Source organism: Tursiops truncatus, chromosome 8 (genome assembly GCF_011762595.2).
Source record: "Tursiops truncatus isolate mTurTru1 chromosome 8, mTurTru1.mat.Y, whole genome shotgun sequence".
In the NCBI taxonomy this organism is placed as follows: domain Eukaryota; kingdom Metazoa; phylum Chordata; class Mammalia; order Artiodactyla; family Delphinidae; genus Tursiops; species Tursiops truncatus.
Genome location: NC_047041.1, coordinates 99,959,171 through 99,980,756, shown reverse-complemented (window position 1 = coordinate 99,980,756; position 21,586 = coordinate 99,959,171). Strand labels below are relative to the sequence as shown.

Sequence of the window (21,586 nt, the reverse complement as noted above, 5' to 3'; positions counted from 1 at the left end):
ATTTTAGACTTAATGGAAATTTCTTATTTCTCCTATAGAAGGAAGGTGGCAGTTCAAATTGGTTGGGTGACCGAGAAGAACCGTTAACAGGGTTTTCATGGAGGGGGGGCTCTGACCCAGAAACCACTGGGATCCAGATCTGGAGTGAGGTTTTCACTGTGGAGAAGCCAGATGGGAAGAAGGTAAGGAAGAAAAAGACTTATAAACTAACAAACACAACAGAATGAGAACTTTAATGTGTAGCCTGATAATCCAATTAAAAATGATTTTTATCGTAATGATATAAGTGCATGTTTAAAACTAATTCATGAATAAAAGGTCAAAGAGTAACATAAGGCTTCTAACGAACAATAGCTGTCAGGTGCCCTAGTCCTCTGTCTGCTCATTTTCACTTCCCAAAGGCTAATGCTCTCAGCTGTTCAGATGTTACTTCTGTTCTTTACACTCTTACTCCTGTAAGCATTCACTCCCCCCACCCCTCCAGCTGTCAGCAGGGCATCTTACCCACCTCATCGAACCTAGTAAGCTTCAGTTATAGCACTGCTCCCCAGGTTTCTTTGTGAGGGTCAGCAGGGGCAAGTCATGTGTCTCCTAAAGTGGAAGAGGGGATTTGGGGTTATGACTGTTTCTTCAACAGACTTTAACCCATTCCTTCTGTTTTTAGCCTCACCCTAAAGCATACCTTCACAGCTGTTTGTGCCTCTCATTTTTGAGTCTTTCCAGGGCTTCAGGTTTCATATCCCCCCTTCAGGTTGTTCAGTTTCTGCCGTTTCCTTGATGTTAAGTAATTAAATATTTTGAGAGCTGGACAGTTGATGCACGACTTTTTTTTTTAATGTTTATTTATTTATTTGGCTGCGCTGGGGCTTAGTTGCGGCACGCAGGATCTTCGTTGCTGCGTGCGGGATCTTTAGTTGCAGCATGCGGGATCTAGTTACCTGACCAGGGATCGAACCTGGGCTCCCTACGTTGGGAGCTAGGAGTCCTAACCACTGGACCACCAGGGAAGTCCCTGATGCATGAACTCTTGATCACTGTTTCCACAGTTTCTATTTCTTTTCCTTATTCTTTTAATGTTTTGTTTCTTTCTCTCTTTGTTTTTTGTTTTTTGTTTTTTTTTTTTTAGTAAAGTTTCAGGAGAAAGGTATATAGGAAAACCCTCTTTTTTTTTTTCAGCATAAATACACATACAGAAATGCGTAGCAAAATGGGGAGATTATCACACATTTTTTTTTAAGGGTAGAGAATGTAGGAGAGTAAGGAGTTTTTGGAATATAACATTAGAAACTTTTGCATGGAAGGATCTTTAGATGTTATTTTTATCCAGCCTTTAATTTTTTAACAGCTTTACTGAAATTTAATTGATGTTCCATTTCTCCCCTCCCAGCTTTAGTCACTATTTTACTTTAATAACATTGTTTATTGTTGTTTAAATGGTCAGTTATCTTTTAAAGATATTTAAATAATAAGAAAAAAGCCATATATTTACCCATGCAGTTACCATTAACTGCTCTTCACTTTTTGTGTCCAGGTTTTTATCTATTTTTTGTATTCATTTTCCTTCAGCCTGAAGGACTTCTTTAATATTTCCTGGGCTTCCCTGGTGGCGCAGTGGTTGAGAGTCCGCCTGCCGATGCAGGGGACACTGGTTCGTGCCCCGGTCCGGGAAGATCCCACATGCCGCGGGGCGGCTGGGCCCGTGAGCCATGGCTGCTGAGCCTGCGCGTCCAGAGCTGTGCTCTGCAATGGGAGAGGCCACAACAGTGAGAGGCCCACGTACTGCAAAAAAAAAAAAAAAAAAAAAATTCCTGTAGTGCTGCTCTTTTGGTGCAGAATTCTTTTAGCTTTCTTTCTATGTTTGAAAAGTATTTTGCCTTTGTTTTGAAAATATTTATGCTGGGTATAGAATTCTAGGCTGGCAGTTTTGTCTTTCAGTGCCTCAAAGATGTCACTCCCCTGCCTTTTTTTTTTTTTTTAAAAGATTTAATTTAGGGCTTCCCTGGTGGCACAGTGGTTAAGAATCCACCTGCCAATGCAGGGGACACGGGTTCGAGCCCTGGTCTAGGAAGATCCCACGTGCCGTGGAGCAACGAAGCCTGTGCACCACAACTATTGAGCCTGTGCTCTAGAGCCAGCGAGCCACAACTACTGAGCCCGTGTGCCACAACTATTAAAGCCTGTGCGCCTAGAGCCCGTGCTCCGCAACAAGAGAAAGCCCACACAGAGCAACGAAGACCCAACGCAGCCAAAAAAAAAAAGATTTAATTTTATTTATTTTTTTGGTTGCGTTGGGTCTTTGTTGCTGCATGTGAGTTTTCTCTAGTTGCGGCGAGAGGGGGCTACTCTTCGTTGCGGTGCATGGGCTTCTCATTATGGTGGCTTCTCTTGTCGTGGAGCACAGGCTCTAGGCACGCAGGCTTCAGTAGTTGTGGCACATGGGCTCAGTAGTTGTCCAGTGCAGGTTGTTTTGGTGTAGAAAGACCAACATGCCTTCGAGCTAGAAGAGAAAGCCTTGGCCAGCATCCTCTTACAGGAACACATCCGAGACCTTGATGTGGTGGTGGTGTCAGTGGCTGGTGCCTTCCGAAAGGGCAAGTCCTTCTTTCTGGTGGCTCGCTGGCTTCATTGCTCTGCAGCATGTGGGATCTTCCCGGACCAGGGATTGAACCTGTGTCCCCTGCATTGGCAGGCTAATTTTTATCCACTGTGCCACCAGGGAAGACCCTTCCTTGCCTTTTTGCTGACATTACTTCTGCTGAGAAATTGGTGTTATCCTTTGTTCTTGTGTGTTTAATGTGTCTTTTTGTCTAGTTGCTTTTATGGGGTTTTTGTAGTCTGACTGGAGGGAACAGGTGCTGTTCTTGGTCCTCTGTGAGCCTTAGGTAGTGTTCCCTCTAACCCCCTTTTTTTTTTTTTTTTTTTTTTTTTGCTGTACGCGGGCCTCTCACTGTTGTGGCCTCTCCCGTTGCAGAGCACAGGCTCTGGACGTGCAGGCTCAGCAGCCATGGCTCACGGGCCCAGCAGCTCCGCGGCATGTGGGATCTTCCCAGACCGGGGCACAAACCCGTGTCTCCTGCATTGGCAGGCGGATTCTCAACCACTGCGCCACCAGGGAAGCCCCCCTAACCCTTTTGAATGGCTCTTTCTCTAGTCTCAGGTAATTTCCTTATTCACATGAGTTGGTCAGGACTCGGCTGAACACTTGATGGGTACCCTCTGTAGATCCCTGGTGTTCTTTGTCTCAGTAGCTCTCTACTCAGGTGCTCTGCCTAAGAACTCCTGTTTCCTTGGTCTTCCTGACTCTCAGCTGTATTTCCTGACTCAGAGAATCTGGTGGCTCTGCCTGGATTCCCCCTCCCTGTGCCTTGGCCAGTTAGCTGGGTCAACTGTAAGGCTCACCTCATCTGTTTCCTTTCTTTCAAGGATCATTATCCTTTGTTACCCAGTGTCCAGTGTCTTGAAACTGTTGTTTCATATATTTTGTCTGTTATGTTTGGTTTTAGGTGGGAGGATAAGTCCAGTCTGTTATTCCATTTTGACTGGAAATGGAAGTCCAATCTTCATTTTAGAGATACTGTAAAATGACCTAGTGAGTTAAGGGCCTGCTGTGGGTAACATAGCGACTCTTAGAGATGGCACCACAACAAGGCCCTATGACCTTCATTTCTGTTCTTATTTTTTGTATCATGTTCTCTTTCTACATTTCTGGTAACGTGTGGTAGGTGGTTTTGTTTTTTACTTTTTATTGCAGAATAGTTGCTTTACAGTGTTGTGTTAGTTTCTGCTGTATAGTAAAGTGAATCAGTTATACATACGTCCACTCTTTTGTAGATTTCCTTTGCATATAGGTCACCACAGATAGGGTTTCCTGTGCTAAACAGTAGGTTATTATTAGTTATCTGTTTTATACGTAGTAGTGTATATATGTCAATCCCAGTCTCCCAATTCGTCCCACCCCCCAGTAGATGCTTTCTTAATTTTTCTTTTTTTTTTTTTTTTTTGTGGTACGCGGGGCTCTCACTGCTGTGGCCTCTCCCGTTGCGGAGCACAGGCTCCAGACGCGCAGGCTCAGCGGCCATGGCTCACGGGCCCAGCCACTCCGCGGCATGTGGGATCCTCCCAGATCGGGGCACGAACCCGCGTCCCCTGCATCGGTAGGCGGACTCTCAACCACTGCGCCACCAGGGAAGCCCAGATGCTTTCTTAATTTATTTTTAGGAATAAATAATTATTGTTGACTATGTGATCCCTTTGTACAGAAGTGGTGGGCCTCATTTTAATTTTGGGGGAATGTGGTGTATTAATTCTCCTTAAGGGTTTAGGAAATCTCTACAGTGTTAGTAGTAAGCAGGCTTTGCTTTTAGTTATCTGACATTTATAGTGCCGTCATTTTTTTATCTTGTTGAATTGACTCCTCTATAGAGCTCCATGTTTATTGACAGCATTTTGGTTTCCTGCCCTTTAAAAAAATTTAATAGACTTTATTTTTTAGAGTAATTTTAGGTTTATAGGAATATTGATCAGGAAGTGCAGAGTTCCCCCTTCCAGTTTCTCCCTATTATGTACATCTTTTGTCAGTGTGATACATTTGTTATAATTAATGGACCAGTATTGATAGGTTGTCATTAACTAAAGCCCATGGTTTACGTTAAGGTTCACTCTTTGTGTTGCACGTTCTGTGGGTTTTGATAAATGTATAATGATATGTAGCTACGATTACTGTATCAACAGAGGAAGTGCACTGCCCTAAAAATCCTCTGTGCTCCACCCATTTGTTCCTCCTCCCCTCCCTGAAATCCTGGCAACCACTGATTGTTTTACTGTCCCCATAGTTTCGCCTTTTCCAGAATGTCATATAGTTGGAATCATATAGTATATAGCCTTTTCTGATTGGTTTCTTTCACTTAGCAACGTACATATTTTTATGGTTCCTCACATCTGTTTGTATTGAGAGCTCATTTCTTTTTATTTCTGAATAGTATTCCACTCTATGTATGACCACAGTTTATCCACTCACCTACTGAATGCCATCTTGTTTGCTTCCAAGTTGTGGTAATTGTGAGCAGAGCTGCTGTAAATATTCATGGGCAGGTTACTGTGTGGACATAAGTTTCAACTCATTTGGGTAAATACCAAGAAGTGCAACTGTTGGACTGTATGGTAAGATTGTGCTTAGTTTTGTGAGAAACTGCCATGCTGTCTTCCAAACTAGTTGTGGCATTTTGCGTGCTCTCCAGCAGTGAGTGAGAGGTCCTGATGTTTCATATTCTCGTTAGCATTTGGTATTGTCAATTTTCTGGTGTGTAAGGATACCTTGTTGTGTTTATAATGTGTTTTAAAAAAAATTACATTCAGACATCTAGCAGGATCAGGAGTGCTTTAAAAAAAATCAATATTCCTACACCAGAAACTAACACAACATTGTAAATTAACTACAATTAAAAAAAATTAATATTGGATAAATGCTGTACTGATAAGCAGTTCTTTAGAAGTTAGCCAAATAAAAGTTTAGCAAGATTGTCTTATTTTATACTTGGTGAGGTTTTAGCTTAGAGCTTGTCTAATTAGAAAGCCACCTACAAGTGGAATTACTGGGTCTGAGAATGCCCATTTCCTCTTTTTCTAGCTATTGCCAAATTGTTCTTGAAGGTAGTTATGGTATTTTACTATTCCACTACACGATATGAGAATACTATTTCCCCGAAATATGCAGCACTTTAAGTATACTTATGACTCCCACTCCTCAAAGAGCTTCTCTTTAGTATGTCTTCTTTTTCCCTCTGTTTGGCCTCATTTTTCTCATTAGCAGATGCCATGGTTTTCTCTTTTTCATTGAGGTATAATTCACATACCATAAAATTCAACCTTTAAAATACATAATTCAGCAGTTTTTAGTTCACTCACAAGACTGTGCAGGTATCACCATCTAATTCCAGAACATGTTCATCACCCCCAAAAGAAACTCAGTCACTCCCCATTTCCCTCTTCTCCCAGCCCATGGCCACTATCGATCTACCTTCCTCTTCCATGTTGGCTGTTTCATGTAGATGGAGTCACGTAACATATGGGTCATTTGTGTAGCCTCTCGCACCCAGCCCAGTGCCCTCAAGGCCCATCCATGATGTAACACTAGTAATGACTAATGATGTTGAGAATCTTTTCACATAACCATTTGTATATTTTCTTGGGAAAAACATCTGTTCAAATCAAATCCACTTTTTAATTGGGTTGTCTTTTTGTTGTTGAATTCTTTATGCATTCTGGATACTAGACTTTCATCGGATATGTGATTTGCAATTATTTGAAGTCCAGTTTGTATATATTTTTTTGGTCTGTTGTGCTTTAGGTGTCATATATTAGAAACCATTGCCTAATCTGAGGCCATGAAGATTTACACCTATGCTTTCTTCTATGAGTTTTGTGGGTTTTGCTCTAATATTTCGGTCTTGATCTGTTTTAGTTAATTTTTGTATATGATGTGAGGTAGGGATCCAAAACCATTCTTTCACATGTGGAAATCCACTTGTTCCAGCCATGATTAGTCTTTTTTTTTTTAACCTTCAGTTTTATTTTTAATTTATTTGTTTATTATTTATTTATTTTTTGCCGTATTGGGTCTTTGTTGCTGCGTGCGGGCTTTCTCTAGTTGCGGTGAGCGGGGGCTACTTTTCATTGCAGTGTGCGGGCTTCTCTTGTTGAGGAGCATGGACTCTAGGCACGCAGGTTTCAGTAGTTGTGGCTCGCGGGCTCTAGAGCACAGGCTCAGTAGTTGTGGCCCACAGGCTTAGTTGCTGTGCGACATGTGGGATCTTCCCGGACCAGAGCTCCAACCCATGTCCCCGGCATTGGCAGGCGGATTCTTAACCACTGTTCCACCAGGGAAGTCCCCATGATTAGTTTTGATTGGTCGTTTAGTTTGACAGTATCCTCTTCACAAAACAGCTAAGGTGTGGGTAGATGAACTCTTTTAGCATTAGATTTCAGTGTATTCAGGCTAGAAACTTCATTTCATTTGAATTGACCTTTTTTTCTGAATAGTGCTTTCTTTTGGTTGAATTTATATCATATGTATTCAATCACAGTAGTGCGTTGGGTATATGAAAATCCATAAATATATAATGTTATTAATGGGTCCTGATATATAAACTATATAAAATGATTTATTATCATTTCTAAGAATAAAAATACTTTTCTAAGTAATAAAAATGCCATTTCTAAGAATAAAAATTTTGATTTGTATTTGTTATCGTAAATCTTACCTAAAAATGTTTTTGACTATGGCATTTCTCTTCTTGTATTCACTAGAGCTTCATAGAAAGCTTCCCATCTGGCCTTTGCAGTAATTTCGGTATTGGGAAAGAGCTAGGCACTTGCTGATGAATTCACTTATTTTTCTGAACATATTAAACCCTGTCCTCTTTTGGAACCAGTTATGCACGAGTTTGAAAAGTTTTATTTTTAAATTATATGACTGAAAATTATAGCAAGTTGTATAAGGATTATAAGGTACTATATCTTATTTAACATTTTGCATACATCTAACTTTTAAGGTGGGAACGTTCATTAAGGCTTCATGAAACCTAATTACATAGAGTGAATGATAGCCTAGTTTCTCCTGCTTTCATTTGGCATCTGTGGTGTGGTCTCTGTTTCATAAAGATTGAAATAAATGTTCATTTTATTTTATCAAACAACGAGAAAACTCTAGAAATTTGAGAGAAGAATGCAGGCTTGCAGGTAAATGCCAAAAATATCCCACGCCATATGTTTTATTTATTTTTTGATTATGCCTAAGTTTAGACTAAGTCAATTAATTAATTGACTTAGCCAATCCAAATGACTGGCTTTGAAAGTGAGCTAATAGACTTCAACATTTGGCTGTTTTGATTGTTAGGGTGATTTTCCCCTCTTTTCATATTGCTTTGTATGCCTCTATTTTGTATCATATCACCGGATGAGAGCAGATAATCTTCTCCAGCAAAGTTCTCTGTTCAAAAATACAAGGCAGCTGAATACTTACATTTATTGAAAAAAATTCACGTATTAAGTGGACCTGTGCAGTTCAAACCCCTGTTGTTCAAGGGTCAACTGTAATTGTACTTTTCTGATAGAACCTACGAGCAGGTGCTTGAGCCTCATTTAAATATTACCTGTACTTTTCAATTTCTCCTTGCATATCTTCCCTTCTCACTTTTACATATTTTGTTTGTGTTTCCTTTTTTCCATAGGTTGCAGTTGTTCTGATGGATACCCAGGGGGCATTTGACAGCCAGTCCACTGTGAAAGATTGTGCTACCATCTTTGCTCTAAGTACCATGACTAGTTCTGTTCAGGTAAGACCATTTGACTAGGAAAAAAGTTTGTAGAAGAAATAAGATGAAGAGAATACATCTTTCAGTTATTGTTCTGTTATCAGCATTCCTATGGTGATATGTAAATATTCTTTTTAGACTACAGATATAAGTTAAGCTCTTACATGCTTAAGAAGGAGCCTAAACTATTTTTCCATTTTGATCATAAATATATGTAGTATATTCCAAGAAAACTCTGAAAAGTGAAAATCAAAATTATATCATTTACATCATACAGGAAATGTAGATTTGGTAAAAATTGAAGAAAACTATATTTTAAAGTGTAAAGGAAAGATTATGTGATTTCAACATTATATGCATAGTTTTCCAAAAGACATGTTATTACTGTTTAAACAGACCTCATATTCTTATATGCAGACCTTTCATTGTACAAAGCTTCTGTTCAGTCCTTTAGCCTTATTTGGGATTCATTTGAAGTAAGCTAGAGTAGAATAAATCTGGACTTTTGTTTTCTAGATTTATAATTTGTCCCAGAACATTCAGGAAGATGATCTTCAACAGCTACAGGTATATACTTCTCATAAAAATGTTAATATATCATTTAAAAGTTTTAAGACTGAGATAAGTTTTACAACTGAGTAGTTTCAGCCAAAGATTGAAACATGGAGGAAGGCTTGGGGTTCATGGTAATCCTGCATTCTGTATCTGTGGCTGGAGTGGTCAGGGAAGGCCTTAGTGAGTTGAGCTGGGAACCGGAAGAAAGTGGGTGGGTCAGTCCTGCAGATATATTGGGGGGAGGGGTGTGGGGAGTGGTGCAGGGGAGGGGACAGCAGGAAGAAAGACCCTGAGGTGGAGTGTGCTTGTCAGGATCCAGGAACAGCAAGAAGGCCAGTGGGTGGGGTTGGAGGGTGAGACAGGAGAAGGCCAAGTGATGAAGTCAGAGAGGCATTCAGCTTCCAATGATGCCCTGCCTTTGTAAGGACTTGGGCTTTTCCTCTGGGTGAGACGGGAGCCATGTTTTGGTCAGAGGAGTGATATTATTTGACATATTATGAAAGGATCACCCTGGCTGTTGTGTTTAGAATAGATTTTTAGAGGCACAAGTGTGCATTCAGGGAGACTGGTTATGGAGCTATTGCAATAATTCAGGCGAGGTTAAATAAATTCATATTTATAAAATGCATAGGATCATGTGCCTGGAAAACAGTATGTGCTTAGTAACTGCTAGCCATTACTTATTATACCTATCACTGCTACTGTTATTAGTCATTGTCTCCTCTTCTCCATAGTAGCAGTTCTTTTTTGGGGGCTACTTTGGGTCTTCGTTGCTGCGCGCAGGCTTTCTCTAGTTGCAGCGAGTGGGGGCTACTCTTCGTTGCGGTGCGCGGGCTTCTCATCGCGGTGGCTTCTCTTGTTGCAGAGCACGGGCTCTAGGTGCGCGTGCTTCAGTAGTTGTGGCACACGGGCTCAGTAGTTGTGGTGCACGGGCTTAGTTGCTCCGCGGCATGTGGGATCTTCCCAGACCAGGGCTCGAACCTGTATCCTCTGCATTGGCAGGCGGATTCTTAACCACTGCGCCACCAGGGAAGCCCCGAGGGAGAAATTTTTAAAAAAATATTTATTTGCTTATTTATTTGGCTGCATCAGGTCTTAATTGTGGCACGTGGGATCTTTTGTTGTGGCGCACGGGCCCTCTAGTTGTGGTGCGAGGGCTCCAGGGCGCGTGGGCTCTGTGGTTTGTGGCACGTGGGGTCTCTAGTTTAGGCACGCGGGCTTAGTTGCCCTGCGGCATGTGGGATCTTAGTTCCCTGACCAGGGATCGAACTCACATTCCCTGCAGTGGAAGGCAGATTCTTAACCACTAGAGCACCAGGGAAGTCCCGAGGGAGAATTTTTTTACCAAGATGTCAAAGGTAGAAGACAAAAGAAAAAAAGGGGCTAGATTTGATTCCATGTAAATTACAAAAACAGGGTTCTGAACAGGAGTTCGTTACCTATTAAGTGCTGAGGGAGAGAGATGCCCAGGTATCAGAGGTCCCAGTCTGGGGGACTGGGAAAGGTTTCCTGGTGGAGATATTCCCTTCACTCTGTGCCTTCCTCATAGAGCCTAGAATTAAGCTCTCTAAATGGGTAAGATGATATCTATCATTGTACTATTTTTTCTCCTTTTAAAAGTTAATAATGTATAATATTACTGATGAAATTAGAAATATTATCCTTTGAAAAAACTGGGCACTTTGGATAAGGCTGAAGTCCCCCTCTCCCCCTCCCCAGAGGTAACCACTATGCCTATCAGTTTTGAATATATCCTTTCTATTCCCTTCCTGCGTTCTGTAAACAGGTATGTATCCCTATAGGAAATATATGACATGTGACAGCAAGCCCTTATCCAAACGCTTTGAGGCTACATGTGTTTGGAGTTCAAATTTTTTTAGATTTAAAATTAAAAAATTTTTTTTTAATTTACTTATTTCGTTGTGCTGGGTCTTTGTCGTGGCACTTGGGATCTTGGTTGTGGCATGCGGTATCTTTAGTTGCAGCATGTGTGATCTTTAGTTGCAGCATGTGAGATCTTTTAGTTGTGGCATGTGGGCTCTTAGTTGCGGCATGCAGGATCTGGTTCCCTGACCAGGGATCGAATCCGGTCCCCCTGCACTGGGAGCACGGAGTCTTAACTGCAGGACCACCAGGGAAGTCCCGTTTTTGGATTTTAGATAGATAATATGGTGCGTATATTATAGCATGATGTCTAGGATAGGAATGGGCATTTGGTTAATACCTTTTAATTAAACACATTAATATTTCTGCAGTGAAATGTGTGACTAATTATATGAAATAGGATAAATTAAACCTATTTAAAGCCTTAATATCAGTTTAAGGCAGACTTTCCTCCAAATGAGTTTGCTGCTTAACTTGGGGTTTTAGAGCTTTTTGGATTTCAGAATTACAGATAGGAAATCATGGTTGTATATAGTTTTATAGTGTGTGTTTGTCTTTTTTTATATATAGTATTTTAATTTACCAGGTACTTTTTTTAAAAATAAATTTTATTTATTTATTTTTGGCTGCATTGGGTCTTCGTTGCTGTATGTGGGCTTCCTCTAGTTGCGGTGAGCGGGGGTTACTCTTCATTGCGGTGCGCGGGCTTCTCATTGCAGTGGCTTCTCTTGTTGCAGAGCACGGGATCTAGGTACACGGGCTTCAGTAGTTGTGGTGCGTGGGCTCAGTAGTTGTGGCTCACGGGCTCTAGAGTGCAGGCTCAGTAGTTGTGGCACACGGGCTTAGTTGCTCTGCGGCATGTGGGATCTTCCCGGACCAGGGATCGAACCCGTGTCCCCTGCATTGGCAGGCAGATTCTTAACTACTGCGCCACCAGGGAAAACTGTACTTTTTTAAAAAAACATTTTATTTATTTTTAACATGGTGGTCTGTATTCATAGTTTAAAAGTCAGTAGTCTTGCAGTGTTCATAATGAGCGTCCCTTCTACGTCCCATTCCCTTTCTCCAGAGGCAGCCACTTGTACTCCTTTGGCTGAGTCTTCTGCTATTTGTGTCTACAGTTTTAAAGAACGTGCTTATATTTTTCCTTCTGGATTTAAAAGACTTAAGTATTATTTCTTATATAAAATTAGGATTTCTCTCTCTTTACAACTCTCCTACCCCTCACTCAGTTTCCTTCCTCTCATCTTCCCAGTAGTTAACGTTGCAATTTTTGGTGAAAAAAATATTTGTATTTGCCTTATTATATGGATATATGTATATGTTCTTCATAACTGAGGTGTCTTATATCAGTCTTTTCATTAGTTTAGTGTTCTTTGCTTATCAGTAATGCGTCTGCAAAGGAGAGACTCAAAAAATGTCTCAGTCTGATCTTAATACTTTAGGTTCTGTTTTATTTTTCCTTGGGGAGGCATGACTTCTTGGCCTGTGTTTTCTTCCTTTAGTCTGGAGTGCTTCTTCTAGACCTGGGGCATAGCCGTCATCCTAGTAATTTATTTATTTATTACAATTATTTGTTTATTTGTTTATTTGTTTATTTTGGCTGCGCCAGATCTTAGTTGTGGCACGCGGGATCTTTGTCGCGGCACGTGGACTTCTTTGTTGTGGCATGCAGAATCTTAGTTGCAGCTTGTGGACTTCTTAGTTGTGTAATGTGAACTCTTAGTTGTGGCATGCATGTGGGATCTAGTTTCCCGACCAGGGATTGAACATGGGTCCCCTGCATTGGGAGCATGGAGTCTTACCCACTGGACCACCAGGAAAGTCCCTATTTTCTTTCTTTTAATAAAAAATTATTTTTATTATTTTTGTGTGTGTGTGATAAAAATTTTTAAAACTCTTAGCAACTTTCAAGTATACAGTACAGTATTATTAACTACAGTTGACCCTTGAACAACGTGGAGGGTTAATCTGCATATAACTTGGCATATTACCTTTAAGTTTCATCCATGTTGCCACAGATGACAAGATTTCCTCCTTTTTAAAGACTGAAAAAGATTCCCTTGTGGTATATATAATCCATTATGTATATATGTATAATATATATAACATTTTTCTTATCTATTCTTCCATTGACAGACACTTAGATTGTTAGATTGTTTCTGTATTTTAGCTATTGTGAATAATGCTCCTGTGAACATGGGAGTGCTGATATCTATTTGAAATAATGGTTTTGTTTCCTTTGGATATATACCAAGAAGTTGGATTGCTGGATCATATGGTAGTTCTACTTTTAATTTCTTGAGGAACCTCCATACTGTTTTCTGTAGTGGCTGCACTAATTTACATTCCCACCAAGAGCGGACAAGGACTCCCTTTTCTCCACATCCTCTCCAACACTTGTCTTTTTGATAATAGCCATTCTGACTGGTGTGAAGTATAGCTCGTTGTGGGTTTGATTTGCATTTCCCTGATGATTAATTATGTTGAGCACCTTTTCATGTGTCTGTTGGCTACATGTATGTCTTCTTTGGGAAAATGTCTATTCATATCCTCTGCCTGTTTTTTAATTAGATTTTTTTGGGGGGGCTGTTGTGTTGCATAAGTTCTTTATATATTTTGGATATTAACCTCTTATCTGACATATGATTTGGAAATATTTTCTCCCATTCGGTACATTGCCTTTTCATTTTGTTGATGGTTTCTTTTGCTGTGCAGAAGCTATTTAGTTTGATGTAGTTCACTTGTTTATTTTTGCTTTTGGTGTCAAATCCAAAGATTGCCAATACTTATGTCAAGGAACTTACCACCTATGTTTTCTTCTAGGAGTTTTATGGTCTCAGGTTTTACATTCAAGTCTTTGATCCATTTTGAGTGAATTTTTGTGTATGGTGTAATATAGTAGTCTAGTTACATTCTTTTGCATATAGCTGCCCAGTTTTCTCAACACCATTTATTGAAGAGACTCTCCTTTCCCCCTTGTGTGTTCTTGTCCCCCTTTTCCAAAATTAATTGACCATGTATACGAGGGTTTATTTCCGGGCTCTCTATTCTGTTCCATTGATCTGTGTGTCTGTTTTTATATCAGTACTGTACTGTTTTTTTTTTTTTCGCGGTATGCGGGTCTCTCACTGTTGTGGCCTCTCCCGCTGCGGAGCACAGGCTCCGGACGCGCAGGCTCAGCGGCCATAGCTCTCGGGCCCAGCCGCTCCGCGGCACGTGGGATCTTCCCGGACCAGGGCACGAACCCGTGTCCCCTGCATCGGCAGGCGGACTCTCAACCACTGCGCCACCAGGGAAGCCCAGTACTGTACTGTTTCGATTACTAAAGTTTTGTAATATAGTTTGAAATCAGGGCCGGGCAATTTCTTTTCGATTCCTTTCTCAGTTGGATCCCATTTAATCTTTTGTTTATTCTGTCCATCATTGTATGCATTCTCCAGTAGCTTCCTGAGAAAGGCTGCATAGGAGATAACATTTTTGAGGTCTGATAAATCTGAGCATGTGTTAATTTTATCCTAGAATTATAGGAAGTAATTTTGTTTTAGAATTGAAGGCATTGTTTCATTACTTTCCAGCTTCCAGTGTCTCTGCTGAAGTCCCACATCATCTGATTCCTTTGTATGTGACCTTTTTGTTTCTCTCCGACGCTTTTAAGATCTTCTGATTCTTGGCATGAATTTTCATGGTTATGTACTTTAGTGTGGGCTTTTTCTTCGTTCTTGGTACACTCATATCCTCAGAAAGATAGACGTTGCAACTGTTGTAACCAAGAAATAACAGGATGGTGGTATAAAGCAACCTTCAGAAAACCAGAAAGAGCTCCTGGAAATTACAACTATGACAGCAAAAATGGAAAATTCAGTACAGGAGGAGTTAGAAGGTGAATTGGAGAAAATTCTCCTAACAGGTTGACTAAAAAGACAGAGAGTAGAAATCAGTAGGAGGGGAGGTAGTGGAGCATTGAGAGAAGAGAAAAGCAGAGGAGAGAGATAGAGCGGGGAGGAGAGAGAAGGGAAAGGGGAGGAAGAGAGGAGAGGGAGAGGTGGAGGAGAAGGAAAACGGAGGGCACTGAAAAATAGGAAAATTTGAGGATCAATTCAGGAGAGGCTTAACATGTTGGTAATCGATATTAGTAAAACAGAACACAGAAAATGGAGGGAGAGAAATTATAAAAGGATTAAGATGATGTTCTAGAATTGAAAGACATGAATTTTTGTCTTCCTTGCTAGAAGCTTTTCTCAAAGGTGTGGTGGTCCCTGGTCATCTGTATTTAAGAGTGAGCCACTAAAATACCAACGGGGAGCCTTTGGTGAGAGAGTGGCCTCTTGTGCTGGTTTGGATCACCGTGAGATCACTGGGCAAGATCATTTAGTTATTTTGTTGCAGCCCCTAAGTGTCAGTATTTGCAGACTATTATTCTTGGGTTGTCAGTTTCTCCAGAGACATCTTTAAACTCCTACCTGGGTAGGTAAAGCTTGCTGCGGCTCCAGCAGGGTGAGAGGCCCAAGGAATCTTACTGTGGCACATGTAGACTTGACTTAAGTACCTGTTTCCAGTAAGGTAGGGGACTTACTCCCATCTTCAGCTGAGTTTGGTTTCAAAGGCTAAATTCTTTTTGGTTCACTTCCCATCTTCTGTGAGGGCAGGAAGGGGATTGGAGCAGGAGGAGGGAGCAGGATCTGGGAGTGTCGGTGATCCCTCCACAGACTTCCAGCCATTTCCCAGCTCCCTCACGCCCTCCGTCAGGGTGACTGGTGCTTCTAATTTCTGAGCCTTTCAGGGATTCTGCTGAGAGACTCTGCTTGTCTCTTTCTGGCCCTGCCTCACAGATTTCTTAGCAGGGTAGAGAAAGCCAAAACCCGAGGCAGTTCTCATTTGTTTTCCTTCCAGAGTGTTTGTGACAACTCCTCTTTTTCATATCATTTGTGATCCTCTCTGTCCTGTGAGTTAACAATTTTTAAACTTCGTTTTGCTTTACTTTTTAGTGAGGCTTCATGAAGAAATAGAGGTAAATGTATGTGTAAACCCTGACTTTAAAGAATTCGTTCATTGGGTCATTTGAATGGCATGCATCCTACAGGCCCAGTACATGCTACTGTTGCTGCTGGAGGTCCCGTAGTGCACAGAACAGACAAACGTCCTTGCCGTCACGAAGTTTAAATGCTAGTAGTGAAGACAGACACTAATCAAGATAAATAAAGGTATATTATGTTAGGTAGTGAGACAGGTGAAGGAGAAAAATTTCACAAGGACATGGGGTAGGAAATACTATGTGGAAAACTAATCTTTTTAGGTAGATGACCATGGGAGGCTTCATTGAGAAAGAGTCATTGGAGTAAAGACCTGAAGAAGTGAGGGAGCTGATTATGCAGATGTTTGGGGGAAGAGCACTGCAGGCAGAAGGAGGAGTGAAAACAAAGGCCCTAAGGCAGCAGTGTGCCCTGCAGGTTTGAGGAACATCAAGGAGGGCCAGTGTGACTGGATCACACTGTAAGGACTTGCTTTTATCCTGAATGAGGTTGGAGGGTTTTGAGCAGAGGTATGATGTGGTCTGACTAACCTTGTGTATGACAGAGCCACTGTGGCCGCTGTAGTGAGAAGAGTCTGTGGGGGGCAAGGGCTGACGCGGGAGAAACTACTGCAATATTGTAAGCCACATGGAAGTTGTGAGTGGTTTTGCTAATGAATTGGGATGAGAAATTGGGATGAGAAATGTGAGAGAGAGGAATAGTCAAGATTATTTTAAGGTTCATGACTCCTGCGGGCTTTTGAAACTGTAGAATTTTGGTCTCAGGTAAGTACCGTTCAGTCTGTTAGATGAGTTATTTGCTATAGGATAGCCATAGAAATACTTTGTGTAATATTTTCCCTCACAAGCCATAACTCTTCCTTTTAAAGCTCTTCACAGAGTATGGTCGTCTGGCGATGGATGAAATTTTCCAGAAGCCCTTCCAGGTAGAGTATTAACTATAAATATTTAAGTCATACCTTTGTTTTAGTTCAGAGATGAGCAAACTACAATCCACAGGCCAGGTCTGGCCAGCTGCCTGCTTTCATGTGACCTGTGAGTTAGGAATTGAAAAAAATCAAAAGAGGAATAATATTTCATGACATATGTAAGTTATTTGAAATTTAAATGTCAGTGTCCACAGTGAAAGTTTTATTGGAACACAGCTACACTCATTTGTATTGTCCATGGCTGCCTCTTGCTACAGCAGCCTGAAATATTTACTCTGTGGCCCTTTACAGAAAGTTTGCTGACCCCTGCTTTAGCTAATTGTTTTATGAGGGTAAGAATGCATAGTAGGGCTTCCCTGGTGGCGCAGTGGTTGAGAGTCCGCCTGCTGATGCAGGGGACGCGGGTTTGTGCCCCGGCTCAGGAAGATCCCACATGCTGCGGAGCGGCTGGGCCCGTGAGCCATGGCTGCTGAGCCTGCGCGTCCGGAGCACGTGCTCTGCAACGGGAGAGGCCACAACAGTGAGAGGCCTGCATACCGCAAAAAAAAGGAAAAAAAGAAGAATGCATAGTAAACCTCAGTAAGATTAGAGGATCTCTAAGTATTATTGTTTTAGTTTTCTTTTCCCTTCTGACGTTAAAAGTAGATCTCATTTTATGAGTAGCTAGTGCCGTATGTTTTTCTTGTCCTCCACCATATTCCTCATACTTGCATTTCGAGCAGAGCCCCAAATTTAACATTTTCTCATCAGTCTCTTCCTATTAACCCATGAGAACAAAAATATCAGATGGGATATTGACCTCACATATGATTTATACATGTTCTGCTAGTGTTTATAAGGTTTCTAAGACATTACAGAGCAGATAAATCCTTTAGCACATTTTCTTGCCCCCTTTGAAGAAGCTGGCATTATGCAAAGAAGTATTTGAATGGTTATTTTGAAAATACATTTATGCAGTATTATAATACATTCTGCTCTCTTTCTAAACAGACACTGATGTTTCTGGTTCGAGACTGGAGTTTCCCTTATGAATACAACTATGGACTACAGGGAGGAATGTCGTTTTTGGAAAAGCGTCTACAGGTAAGTAGAAATATAATTTTCTGAGGAATTACCTGAAGTAGTGATAACTTTCTCATTTGCCTTTAGCTGTTGTATTTAAAGCACATCGTAGAAAATTACCTTGTGTGTTGAATACTCCGGAATGTTAGCACACAATAACAATATTCATGGTAAGATGAGAGAACCCATGTATATAACTCACAGGGATTGGAGAGCAGAGCCCTGTGCAAAAGCCCAAGCTTTAACTGCAGTTTCCGTTTCACATTTTACACGTGGGTCCGTATGTGCCTTTTGTTTCTGGTGGGGATACAAACAGGCTTCAAAACACAGAAGTCAGGATTCCCTGGTGGCGCAGTGGTTGAGAATCCGCCTGCCAGTGCAGGGGACACGGGTTTGATCCCTGGTCCGGGGAGATCCCACATGCCGCGGAGCAGCTAAGCCCATGCACCACAACTGCTGAGCCTACGCTTAGAGCCTACAAGCCACAACTAGTGAGCCCACGTGCCACAACTACTGAAGCCTGCGTGCCTAGAGCCCATGCTCTGCAACAAGAGAAGCCACCGCAATGAGAAGCCTGGGAACTGCAACGAAGAGTAACCCCCACTCGCCGCAACCAGAGAAAAAGCCCGCACTCAGCAACGAAGACCCAACACAGCCAGAAACAATAAATAAATAAATAAAATAAAAATAATAAACTTATACAAAAACAAAAAAAACCACAGGAGGCCTCTGTCAATCACTGCTAATTGGTTAGATCCTGCTTCATGCCCACAAAGCTTCCCTTATTCTTCCTAAGTCTTGTGCAATACTCTTTTTTAAGAAACTCTTTAGTTGCTGTTCTTTGATAGCTCTAGGAGCCAAGCCATGGTTAATCGATTTTATGCATTTATTGCTTCTCAGGGTTCTGAGTTTTCTCATTGGAAAACACCTAGGCCACTACGATCCATTAGAATTGGGAAGTCTCTCCTTTGTCATAGACTAGTGGTTGCTGGCGAGGAAAATCAAATGGTCTTTTGTAAATTGTCGGCCTTTTTTGGCAGGTGAAAGAACATCAACATGAAGAAATTCAGAATGTCCGAAATCACATTCACTCATGTTTCTCCAGCGTCACCTGTTTTCTGCTACCACATCCAGGGCTCCAGGTCGCCACAAGCCCTGACTTTGATGGCAAATTGAAAGGTGTGTTTCAAATGACGTTATTTTATACATGTGATTTTATGTTTGGAATTAAATAGTGACCAGAAAATATCAATTGTGAATAGTTAATGCTAAGAGAAATAGTATGTTCTCTTAGAAAGAATAGTATTTAGAATCTAGTTCAGTTTTTGCTCCTGCCTTACTGTGACCATAGTTTCTCCATCTGAAAAGGTTGTGCTAATACCCATTAATGATCTTTCTAAGGGAGACGTTACGATTACTGGTTTACAAGAGATAAAAGTGCTAAAAAAGGGAAAACTTATCATTAGCTCATTTTTATGATGTAAGATTAAATTCCCAAACAAAGGTAGCATGATGCACGGCATGGCTATTGTTTTCATCTTATTTGTGATTATAGCAAAACTTGATGCTGGGTCATGAGTTAATATCAGGAAGTGCTGACTTAGACGGTAGAGAAATCAGAGGTGGGACACTTGGGTTCCATTGTCTTATTTTTGTTCCTTTTTCACTGAGACCTTGAGTCATTTAATGGCTAGTCCTCAGTTTACACGTGTGTTAAACTAAGTGCTTTTGTTTATAAACTTTATCTGAGCTTCTTAGGTTCCGAGTAAAGTAGAAATAATAATAGCTGCCGTTTTTAGAGGCCAGCTGTGTTCCCAACTGTCAGTCTCTCCAGGCTGCTATGACAAAATACCATTGACCGGGTGGTTTATAAGCAACAGAAATTCATTTCTCATAGTTCTGGAGGCTGGAAATCCAAGATCCGAGTGCCAGCATGGCTGGGTGAGGGTTCTCTTTCTGGTGTTAAGAGTTCTGATTGTAGCATCTCTTTCACAGGAGCACTAATCCCATTCTTGAGGGCTTCACCTTCGTGACCTAATCACCTCCCAAAGGCCCCACCTACTAATACCATCACCTTTAGGGGTTAGGATTTCAACCATATGAGTTTTAGGGGCCCACAGACATTCAGACAATAGCACCAGCACTGTGCTCTTTACTTTTATGATTTATGTTCCCAGTAATTCCATGGAGTTGGTATTTCCTTTATCTTAAAAATGAAGAAGCTGGCTTAGGAAAGTTAAGTAACTTGCTCAAAGTACTCAGCTAGTAAGTAGTGGGGCAGAGATTCACATCCCCGTCCTTCTTGCCTCAAAGCCTTACTGTGCTAAACTAGAAGTTCTGTTATATTGGGGAAGTCATTTAGAGGATATATACTGTTTAGTTAGTAGGAGAACTTGCCTTTTGAAGTGGGAATTTTTCATAGCCTCATATTAAACGTAAAATGCATCTTTTTCAGTTTATTTGGCTCAGTTGATTCAAGACAGTTAATATGCTTGTTCAACCTAAGATTTACATTCTAGCTGGTCTTAATATTGCAAAAGAAACCGAGTTTGAAAGGCTTACCTTTACCTTCTATTTGTCACCTGTGTGATATTTTTATGTGGTTGGCAGCTTTCCTGAGCAGGAAACTTCCACAGCCTATTGGTTGGCAATTCAGAAATCCGAGGTTGGGGCCTGGCTTTGGAGAGAAATCTGCTTAGGCAACACTTTGTGAGTTAGGTAGGAGAGAAAGTTGAGTGTGTAGGTGATGTCTTCTTTTAGGGTTATAACGTTCCATTATTAGACATACTTTTACCAAACCTAAGCTCTGGTTTGTTCATCACTGGTAGGGAAGATGTCCAGTGGAATTCTTTTTTTTTTTTAAGTACTTGATTTTCATTTGAATTAAAAAAAATTTATTCATTCATTCATTCATGCTGCACCAGGTCTTAGTTGCAGCATGCGAACTCTAGTTATGGCATGCATGTGGGATCTAGTTCCCCAACCAGGGATCGAACCTGGGTTCGATTGGGAGTGCAGAGTCTTACCCATTGGGCCACCAGGGAAGGCCCCCAGTGGAATTCTCAACTGAGGATGTTTAGGAGAGGGTGGGTTAGAATGACTCTTCATGCCTGTCCTCTTGTCTTAGGGTGGTCTCAGGTTATCGGGCATAAACATGCAGTATGACATTCCTCTGTATTACTAAACATTTAAATATTTCAGAACATTCTTTTTTTTTAAAATTTATTTATTTATTTTTGGTTGTGTTGGGTCTTCGTTGCTGTGCGTGGGCTTTCTCTAGTTGCGGGGAGCGCGGGCTACTCCTTGTTGTGGTGCACGAGCTTCTCATTGCGGTGGCTTCTCTTGTTGCAGAGCACAGGCTCTAGGCGCGCAGGCTTCAGTAGTTGCGGCACGCAGGCTCAGTAGTTGTGGCTCACAGGCTCTGGAGTGCAGGCTCAGTAGTTGTGGCGCATGGGCTTGGTTGCTCCGCGGCATGTGGGTTCTTCCTGGACCAGGGATCGAACTCGTGTCCCTTGCGTTGGCATGCGGATTCTCAACCACTGAGCCACCAGGGAAGCCCCCAGAACGTTCTGTTTTAAAATTCATTTTTATCATGGTATTCCAGGTAATAAGAAGAGCTTTTTAAAGTTCTGTAACCCTGACTTTTGAAATTTTGTATTGCAATACAATATGTAATGCGTATTGTAATACAATCTGCATATTGTATTAGTTTCTTAGGACTGCTGTGACAAAGTGCCAAACGGGGTGGCTTAAGAAAAGAAATTCATTCCCTAACAGCTCAGGAGACCAGAATTCCGAAAATAAGGTGTTGG

At 41.3% G+C, this 21,586-nt stretch overlaps 1 protein-coding gene across 4 annotated transcripts in view; it reads left to right on the top strand.

Moving 5' to 3' along the window:
• The window catches only part of ATL3 (atlastin GTPase 3), a 50,984-nt gene that overhangs the window by 11,427 nt on the left and 17,971 nt on the right, over nt 1-21,586 (top strand). For all 4 annotated transcript variants that reach the window (XM_033860883.2, XM_033860884.2, XM_019932623.3 and 1 more), the window contains 6 exons: nt 39-182; nt 8,229-8,333; nt 8,829-8,879; nt 16,653-16,709; nt 17,703-17,795; nt 18,815-18,953. In XM_033860883.2, coding sequence (XP_033716774.1) covers nt 39-182; nt 8,229-8,333; nt 8,829-8,879; nt 16,653-16,709; nt 17,703-17,795; nt 18,815-18,953 — 589 coding nt within the window. The remainder of the gene's footprint in view (nt 1-38; nt 183-8,228; nt 8,334-8,828; nt 8,880-16,652; nt 16,710-17,702; nt 17,796-18,814; nt 18,954-21,586) is intronic.